General features: G+C 62.4%; 1 protein-coding gene across 1 annotated transcript; it reads left to right on the top strand.

Annotated features, from left to right (window-relative positions):
* Positions 1 to 2,272: 2,272 nt before the first annotated feature.
* Positions 2,273 to 9,427, top strand: SNN (stannin). The gene is made up of 2 exons (XM_069486141.1): positions 2,273 to 2,343; positions 9,009 to 9,427. Exon 2 carries the CDS (start codon positions 9,095 to 9,097, stop codon positions 9,359 to 9,361), a length of 267 nt encoding a protein of 88 aa, XP_069342242.1. The 5' UTR covers positions 2,273 to 2,343; positions 9,009 to 9,094; the 3' UTR covers positions 9,362 to 9,427.
* Positions 9,428 to 9,806: the final 379 nt, after the last annotated feature.

The following is a 9,806-nucleotide window of genomic DNA, read 5'->3' as shown; positions in this document are numbered from 1 at the left end:
TCATCTGCAGAATGGGCATCTGCAGTGCTCAGAACATGCTGTCCTCGTTACCTTTATGGAAGCATTCTGGGCAAGACGATGGCTGGGCCCAGGTGGGCTACTGCCAACCGGTCACCTCTCAGCACACCCAGAGACAGACTCCACGAGGCCTGTTGTGAAGACAGGGAGCACAAGGTCAGGCAGGTGCAGTAACTTGCCCAAGATCCAAATAAGAAAGAGCAAGGTCACCCCCAAAACCTGTCCAGCCAGCCCTGTTTACAATGTTACTAGTGAATAGGTGGGATTGCTTCCTCCGGGATGACCACCTGATGTGCTCACAACAACCCTATGAAGTCAACTTTAGTCATCCCCATTTTTCAGATGAGAAAACGGAGGCACAGAAAAGTCAGGCTGTTTTTCCAGAGCCAAGCAGCAGGAAAGGCCGGATTTGAACCTGGGCAGTCTGACTGTCAACTTCTATCCTTACTACATCTCTCCCCATTTCCCCCCACCCTTTGAGGGATCTTTTCCCTCTAAGTGTGCCTCCCTCACCTATCCTGGTGTTGCCAGCCCGGACTCTGGGGTTCCAAGCCTGCCCCTCCCAGGTCCTCCTGCTAATGAAGTTTCTGCCAACTTGAGGCTGGACCCGGGAGGCCACTGGAACTGGCTTAGTGAGAAGAACCTGTTTCCTCCCGCTCTGGGCTCTAGGTGTGGCGGATGCAGCAGGAGCCCTGAGGGCCACTGGCCTGGAGCTGGGCTTCCCCTGCCTGTGGGTTCCCCGTTCTTGCTCAACCCCAGCTCACCCGCTGGGCCTGGCCTCCTGGCTAGGGTGCCTCGGGACTGGCCTTGGAGTTTGGCAACTGGATCATTTAACGTACACTTATGTAGCACCTACTGTGCGCCAGGCACTGTTCTGCAGACAAGTCAGCGAATGGAATAGACCTAGTCATGAGAGACAGACCAATGGTTAATCACGCCCTTGAAAATGTACAATTCACAATGGGCAGGAGAGAGAATAACACAGGGAACTACTTTTGGGAGGGCCCCATCTGAAAGATGAAGTGGAAGAATGTTCCAGCTGGAGGAAACACCATAGGGAAAGGCCAGGAGGTGGGAAACAGCTCGGTGTAGCTCGGACAATGCAAGAAAGCAAGCCCAGCGCAAGGCTGGAGTGGAGGCAGTGAGAGAGCCTGGCCACCTTGGCTTTAAGAGCTGGGCCCTCCACCTTCTTCCAGAAGGTTCTGCTTGAGGCTAAGAGAGAAGTTTCCAGCAACAACTCCCAGCTCAACCTGTTCCCTCCCATCTTCCCAAGTTCCCTGGGCCACAGAGGCATTGAAGGACCCACCCTCACCCCTCTTGTGGGCCCCAAAGAGAGTGTCCTCTGGTTGGATGGCCTTCTTGGGGTGCACTAACTGGCGCCCGTGTTCCCAGGCAGACAGGCCTGGCCTCAAATCCTGCCTCCACCAACAAGCTGTGGTACTTCAGCTCTCTGGAGCCCTGGGTTCCCGTCTGTAAAATGGGATGCTTCTTCCACAGTTGTTAGCACAGGACATGGCACTCGGCAGGGGCCAACCCCAGGGTTATTATGTTAAAAAATAACCATGATTGTAAGTGGCCAAGGGCTGCAAATTCCCCTAAGTCTCAACCCGCGGCAGACAGAGAGCTTTGTCAGGGCAGGGACCTAGTTGGTCTGGCTCGTGGCTGTTCCCGGGCGATCGGCGTGGCAGGCACGTGGCCGGTGTTCCGACATCGTATTTAATGATAATGGTATGAATGACAAACGACTGAATCAGCGAACGAACGAATCTCCAGCCCCCTCCTCAAGCAAGGTCATTCAACTCAGTGGTCGCGCCTCTCTCCGGCCCCTGCCCAGGATTCCGCCCGCCGCTCCCAGTTTTCGTGCAGTCGGCGACACTCTTCCGTGCTGTGCGCCTCAGTTTCCCCCTCCGTAAGCGGGCGGGAATAGGGCAGCCTGCCGGGGCTGTGGGGAGGCCGGCGGAGGGAAAGCGCCTGCCGCTGGCCCCGCACCCACCGGCGCCCGCTCTGTGCGCGCCCGGCCCGGGGCCGCCCCCGCCCCCTGCCCCGCCAGCTGCGCGCAGCCCCCGCCCGCCCGGGCCGCCCTCCCCGGGCGCACGTGACTCCGCCCCGGTCCGCCCCGCCCCGCCGTCCCAGCGCGGGCTCCCATTGGCCGCGGAGGGCGGGCCCCGCCCCCAACAGGGGTGGAGCCGGAGGCGCCCCGCCCGCCGCAGAGCGGGCTGCTGCGTCCCGACGGTGCGCGGCGGCCGGACCGGGCTGGCGGGCGGGCGGAGCCGGGCCCGCGGGGCTGCTCGGGGGCGATCGGGCCGGGCTGCGGGCCGCGCCATGGTGAGCGGGCGGCGCGGGCTGGGCGCTCGGGCCGGGAGGGGCTCGCAGGAGGGCGAGGGCGGCCCCGGACGGGGCGGGGGCGCGCGGGGCGGCCGTGCGGCGGGCCGGGGTCTCTGCGGCGGGGGAGGGGCGGCGGGGGCCAGGGCGCGGCTTCGGGGGAGGGTCTGTTCCGGGGGGCCGCACCCGCGGGCGGGGGCTCTTTGTCCGCCGCGCTGCGGCGAGATCGGGACAAAGGCGGCGGCGGGGGGCGGAGGCCGGTTTGCGGGGAGCGGAGTCCCCCTCCCCCTCCAGTGCTTCCCCCCGCCACGGGCCCGGGCTCCGCCGCCGGGCTCACCGCGACACTTAGAGATTTTTCAAAATTCCGGGAGCGGCGGGGGTCCTGGCAGCCCCCAGCGTGGTCAGGAGGGCTCCGGGGGGTGGAGGCGCGGGCGACGGCTGGTGCCCAGTTCGAGGGTAGGGAAACTGAGGCCGGGCCGCAGCGTTTGGTGCTGGGCTCCGCCGGCAGTGACTGCGCGGCGTGGGCATGACTGGGTCTCGCGCCCCACACCCCGCCCCCAGTCAGGCCGACTGGAGTTGCTCCTCCAGCTGTCGCCCCTGGCCGCGCCCCCTCCTCCCTCAAGCCCCCCCTTTGCTCCTCCGTAGAGTGGGGGGACGGCGTCGCCTGGCAGGGTGAAATGAGAGGGTGCGTGGAGCGCGCCTGGCACCGCGCCTGCACGCCGCCCGCGCTCAGCACTCGGGAGCCGCCGGGGCGCTTGTCATCCCTGAGTCCCCGGCATCGAGCCCTCGGTCCAGGTCACCCAGCCTGCCCCAGCGGGGTCCATACTGGGGTCCACCTGTCCCCAGCCCCTCAGCACGGAGGAGAGGAGGTGGGGATGTCAGGACTATGACAATTTAAAGTCAGGGTGGAAATCCGGGATTAGGGATCCAGGCTGCCTGGGTTTGAATCCCTGCGCATCTACTTTTGAGCTGTGTGACCTTGGGTGATTGACTTAACTTCTCTGAGCCGCAGATTCTTTATCAGGCAAGTGGGAATAGTTAATAATTTAACTCTAGGATTGTTTTGAGGCAGAAAGGAGACATCTGTGTGAGGTGTTTAGCTCAGTATCTGGCACATCATAATCGCCACCAACTTTGTCAAGGATCTGCTGTTACCAAAGTTGTTGGGCAGCTGAGCTGAGCCTGGAGCAGCCTGTGACAGTGACCAGGGGGTGATTCACAGGGTGGGGGCATGAGCCTGAGGCCTGAGCTGGGGGAGACCCCGACTGACCTTGGGCAGCCCCAGATCAGAGTGCTGCAGGCTCCCACTTCCTTCTCTGCCACACGGAAACCTGGGGGCTCTGGGGCGAGTTTCCTCTTCTGGAGGATGGGGGCGTAATGGGGTGGGGGTGGAGGATGAGATGGCACTGGCTGGAGAGCTGGGCACAACCCCATAAATGTGCGCTTCCCCTCGGCATCCTGGCTGTTCTTGGTGCTGGCTCTTGGAGGGCAGGGCCTTGTGTGATGCGTCCTTGTGTCCCAGTGCCTGCTCCGGGCCCAGCACAGAGCGGACATTCCACTGCGTCCTGGTGGTTCTCCCTGCAGTCCTGTTCTCCCAATCAGAACCCAGCGAGGAAATGTTTCTGGTCTGTAAACTGGGGTCCCCTGAAGGGGCAGAGGCTCGTTTGTTGGCACACTCGATAGGGGGCTTTGTTGGAGAGTAGGGGCATGGCTCAACCCCTGGGGGCAGTGCTGCAAGCCCCTGGAGGGGTGGCTGTCCCCCTTTAAGCAAGGCAGCCCTCCTGGCTTCCCTCGAAGAGTCCCTGGAGGTGGAGGCTGCCAGGCAGGGGTGGTGAGCTGCCCAGCCGAGCCCAGCAACCTCTGTGCTGTGCCCAGTTAGAGGAGGAGGAGGAGGAGGAGGAGGCAGAGCGTCCCTGGGGAAGGGGCTGTCTGTGGCAGTGGGCCTGGGCCAGGCTCTGTGCCTTCCTGGGAGTGGGAGTCCCGAGGACTCACAGTCCTCCTTGTGGCACCCAGGAAGGTGTGGCTGGTGACATGCAAACCTGGTGACCCTGTGGCCCTTCATTTTCACGTTTCTTTTCACTTCTCCCTCCCACAACCCAGTGGGTGAGGTCAGGAACGCGTTCCCACTTTGCATATCGAGAAACTGAGGCCACAAGGAGCAACTTGCTCAGCTGCGTGAAAACAGCCCAAAATAGCGGGAGGAGGGGGGACTGTGCTGCTGGTTGCAGCCCTCCGGGCTTGGAGCTTATGGAGCCGGGCACGGCTTAGCTTGGAGATCTGCGAAGAGGCAGGAGGACTTACAGGAGAAGCTGGGGGGTCTGGGAGGCAGAGCAGGACAGGAGGAGACCCCTGCCCTCAGCTCACTGGTGGCCGAGGCAGGGACTGTCCTTTTGAACTCTGCCCCCCTGCGCTTTGGGGCCGTTACTGGTCTCTCTGGGCCTTGGGAAACTGGGTACTGCCATACCTAGTACCTGCAGCCTGTGCTCACCTGGCACTGCCCGGGCTTGCTGTTACTGGTTTCCAGGGGACACGGCTGACCTTTGAGGGTGTTCAGGATGGGATCCAAGGGTCAGGCCACCCTTGGCAGAGGGAGGAGGATGGAGGGCACTCAGAGCAGCAGGGTGTTTTGGGGGATGCAGGTGGCCTTGGACTTCGAACGCCAGGCCAGGGGGACACTCAGGCACAGAGACCACAGGCGCAGGCTGTGATCTGGTCCCTGGGCCCTCTGTGCTTGGAAAACCCACCCCGCCCCCATCCTGCTTTCTAGCTTTTCACTCTTGAGCACTCCACTTAAACTCTCTGTGCCTCAGTTTCCTCACCTGCAGGAGATGCTCATGGTGAGCAGAGGCAGCCACAGGTTGTTGGGAGGATTAAATGCTTGTTTGGAGTCAGTGAGCTGTTTGGACAATTGTCCTGAGGTGGTCCAGATTGCTAGTCTGGGCACCTCCCCAGCCCAAGCTGGGCACCCCTCCCCCACCCCACCCCAGCGCTGTGCTTTGCTGGATCAGGGCAGGGATTGAGCTGGCCTGCAGAAGGCACCTTCATTCGGAGGGGCCTGAGGTGGGGGCGCACGTGGGGTCCAACCAGGCTCAGAGGGCTCACAGGGGCCACTGCCCCCAGCTCTTTGGGTTTCCCCTGGGTTCTGCTTCTCGGCCAACTCCTCCCCTCCCTGCCCCCGGCAGGCATGGAGACAGCTGTCCCTCAGCGGGCCCAGGCCTGCCAGGAATCCACCAGCCCACGCTGCTCCTGCCCCGCACTCGGGCTACAGCCTGTCCTCCCACTCGGGCTGCTGGCTTCTGCGCGTCTGCTGGGACAGGCGTGGGGACCTGGGTCCAGGGTCCAGGGAGCGGCCTAGGGGATTGGGCACTGGCTCAGGTGGGGACCCCCGCTCATGATCCCTGTGAGAGCAGGGTCTCCTCTAACTCATCGCCACGTCCCCGGGCTTGGAACACTCAGCAGACATTTATTGAGTGCCTACTGTGTGCTGCTGCACAGCTGTGTGCAGGCCGGATGGTGCCTCCTCATACAGCCTGGGAGCCCAGTGTGGGGCGCGAGACAGCAGCCAGGGTAACAGACCCTGGCCCGGGAGGATTCCAGGTGACGGGGAAGCAGGATGAAGGCGGGCAGGGCTGCGGGGCCGAGTGGGAGGAGGGCATCTGGAGCCAGGGTGGTCCAGGAGGGCAGCCGAGAGAGGTGCCTTCAAATCCTGAATAGGAAGGAGCCAGTCTTTGGGACAGGCAGAGGGTGCAGAGGCCCGAGGTGGCAGCTGGGGAAATCTGGGGAGGCAGAGAATTTGGAGTCTCTTCTGATGCCGGGAGGGTTCTGAGCAGGGAATGACGTGATGAGAATTTTTAAAAGAGAAGTTCTCAGGAAACACTCGCGGAGCGAGCGAAGGAACAAACAGTCGCACTCAGGGGAGGGCTGGGGCCACGGGCCGGGCCTGACTGCGGCTTGCTCGCCACGCTCTGTGCTCACGGGGGTGGCAGGCCCACACCTGGCCTGGGGTGGGGGCAGCAGACAAGGTTTTGAGGTCGCCACTCCTCTCAGTCCCTTTGAGCTGGGGCTGCCTGTGCCTCAGTTTCCTTGTTAGTCCTGGGACCACTGGTTTCCCCCTGGACTCATGGGTGTCTTGTGGGCTCCCCAGCTGGCTTTGGCCCCTGGGCCCCCCCTAGGTTGTGGTGCCATTGTTTGATTTTCCACTTCCTGCCCCCGAACCACCCCCACCCCCAAACACACACTTCCCCTTCCGAATTGATACTGACTTGCCTTCCTGTCCAGAAGCCCCGTGGGAAGCAGGGCAGGCCCTGTGCGCAGAGGTGCAGGGAGAGGGAGGCAGGGGCCGGGGCAGGTGGGTGTTCTCCTGCAGAAAGAGAACGTGGAGGTTGGGACAGGTGGAGACAGGCTCACCCAGCTGCAGCGGGCAGGCTCTCCGGGGGTCCCAGGGGTCCCCTGTCCCGTCTGACAGCTGGTTGTGGGAGCTGATGCGGCAGAGGAGAGGCCAGGGTGGCCTGTGCGGTCAAGGGCACAGGGGAGCAGGGCCACGAGTAGAGTGCGCAGCCTTTGGGGGCACTGGCTAGCCAGGTGCCGTCCCCCAGGAGCCAGGCCCGCGCTGCAGCCGGTGCTCTGGAGGAAAGGAGCCCTCCCAGACTTCCGGGACAGGAAGCCTTCCCTGCTGGAGCTGGCGTGACTGTGTCAGAGTTCCCTTCTCTACTCTCACGCTGGTGACATTTGGGGCCAGGCTGCTCCATGTGGTGGGGGCTGTCCTGTGCATTACGGGATGTTTAGCAACATCCCTGGCCTCTCTCTGCTAGATGCCAGTAGTACCACCTCCCCCCTGTTGTGACAAGCAAAAGTGGCTCCAGACATAGCCACATGTCCCAGGGTGGGGGCACAGTCACCCCCAGTCGAGAACCACTGAATAAGGGTAAGTGGGCGGAGCATTGTGGGCCAAGGGAACTGCCTAGGCAAAGGCCTGGTGGGAGGAGAGTGCACGGAGGCCATTGTGGCTGGGGACCCACTGTGTTGGGTCCTGTAGGTCACTATGAGGACTTGGAAGGGGCCTGGCTTCAGGGGCCCCCGCAGGTGGACAGGGAGCCCATGCAGAGGGCTGGCAGTGGGCTGGCCCCTGGAGGTGGTAAGAAGGCATCGGGTTTGAGGGATGTTGCTGCCCTTGCCCAGGGCCCCCTGCAGGGTCTGTGGTTTGCTCAGGGCCTGGTCCCTGGACAGACTCGGGGGTGTGACGTAGCTGCCTTTGACCTTCAGGCAAACCTGGCGTCTGGAGAGACTCCCTGATCGGGTGAGAATCATTCCTAATTAAAGCCGTTACTGCTCAAGGACGCGGCAGGTTCAGTTGTTTGGAGGGAAAACCTCCTTTCCATGCTGTACCTGTGCTGGTGTCAGTCTAGTTAAAAACAACAACAAGCGAGTTCAGACATCTGGTTCTTACAGAGTGCCGAGCATGTGTACAGCCCGTGCAGAACGTGTTGTGGGCCTGTCCTTGTCCTCTGCCACCTGGGTGCTAGTTACCATCATTTGCTCAGTTTATGGCGAGGCAGAGGAAGTAGAAAAGTCAGGGTCTAGGGACCCAGGGGAGCCTGCCAGCTTCCGCGGGTGAAACCAGCGCACAGCCCTGACCTCTGGGTGGTTGCTGGCTGGCCTGGCGGGTGGCCTGGAGTAGGCCCTTGGGGCTTAGAGGGAGCCTGGAGTCTGGGACTTCCAGACCTCGTGTGTGCCTGGCAGTCCCCCCCACAGGTGAGGATCCTGAGGCGCGCCAGGTGGAGGGGGTTGCCTGAGGACAGCTGGGAGGTGGTCCCAGTCCCCAGTTCTGGTGTCACTCCGTCGCCATGCTGAGCACTGGTGGGTCCTCTCTGCCTTTGGAGCCTTAGCAGTGGCTGTCCCCTGCCAGGAACACTCTTCCCCATCAGTGTCGCCTCCCTGCCCCTCACCTGCCTGCCCAGTTAGCTCTGTGGCGTCCAGCGTTTGGAGTGTCGACCTGTTTGCAGTCTGGGTCGTGCGCTGGGCGCTGCGCCCTGTGAGGGCAGGAGGCGTCTGCTCACTCTCCGTGCTGCCCCGAGCGCCCCCACCTTACTGGACACGTGTCCCTTTTTCCCGGCCTCCGTCTGAGCCACACAAGGGACTCTGCCGCCCAGCCCCCACTTGGGCGGTGTGTTGTGTACCAGGGTCTTCCCAGGCCAGCTGCAGTGCCCTTGTGGCAAAGGCTGTTGTCCCCTGTACCCTCTCACAGGTGTCCTGGAAGGACTAGGCTGTTCTGTGTATGTTGCCTGTTCGAGACAGACTGATGTCATTTCTCTGCTTTCATGTCCCTCTCTGGCCATTATGAAGCCACTGGCTCTTTAAAGTCCCCAAGTGCTTACCGAACACCAAGTGGTGCTGGGCTTCCAGAAGGCACACCTAGAACAGAAGAGACAGAACAGCGTCCAACCTTCTGTCGGCCTCTGTCACAGTGTCCTGGCCCAGCCCCCCACCCCCCACCAGCGCCTCGAGCTCCCCGGCTGCACAAGGTGACTTGCCTGCCTGGTGGTGAGAGCTGCCGGCGTGCCCTCACCAGGATGAGGGCAGGCTTAAGAATTATCAAAAACGGACCCCAGGGAAGTGCCAGCCTCAGCTCCGGAGAGTCCCCGCTGACCTCAGCTTGCTTTGTCTTTCAGGACTCTTGTGTCCTGCCCGAGTTCCAGCCTCACTGAGCCGGCCATCCCCAAGCGCTTCCTGCCGAGGAAGCCCCCCAGCACTGACCATGTCTATTATGGACCACAGCCCTACCACGGGCGTGGTCACGGTCATCGTCATCCTCATTGCCATCGCTGCCCTGGGGGCCTTGATCCTGGGCTGCTGGTGCTACCTGCGGCTGCAGCGCATCAGCCAGTCGGAGGACGAGGAGAGCATCGTGGGGGATGGCGAGACCAAGGAGCCCTTCCTGCTGGTGCAGTACTCGGCCAGGGGACCGTGTGTGGAGAGGAAGGCCAAGCTGATGACGCCCAACGGCCCAGAAGTCCACGGCTGACCAGGATGCGAGGCTCCGGGTCCTGTTTGCAGCCAACCGAGAGGCGCTGGGAGGCGCGAGACCACACAGACACGCTGCTGTCTGGGAGGAGGGGCTGACACTTGCTGGCATGGCCTCAGCGGGCTTCGTCACCGCATGCATTGACTCCCGGGGGCCCGGCTGCCCCGGGCTTCCCCCCGGCCTCCTGGTGGGGCTGCCCATTGCGGGCAGTGGGCAGGCCCGACCTTGCCGGGGCTCGCGGCCCCGTAGCGCTTTCGTTACTTGAATGTTTAGCTGAGCCTGTTTTTGACGGAGCTACTACTGTAACGCGTGAACTAACCAACCTGTGAACTGTACATAGGCCCCAGAAGCACGTGCTTAAGCCCTTCTGCTGATTTTTAAAAACATCATCTAGAGCACATGGGACTGGTTTGACTGCAGCTGTCCTAATGATGAGCTGAGGCGA

Source organism: Eulemur rufifrons, chromosome 14 (genome assembly GCF_041146395.1).
Source record: "Eulemur rufifrons isolate Redbay chromosome 14, OSU_ERuf_1, whole genome shotgun sequence".
In the NCBI taxonomy this organism is placed as follows: Eukaryota; Metazoa; Chordata; class Mammalia; order Primates; family Lemuridae; genus Eulemur; species Eulemur rufifrons.
The sequence above is the reverse complement of the archived record's forward strand: the minus strand, read 5'-3'. Positions and strand labels throughout refer to the sequence as shown.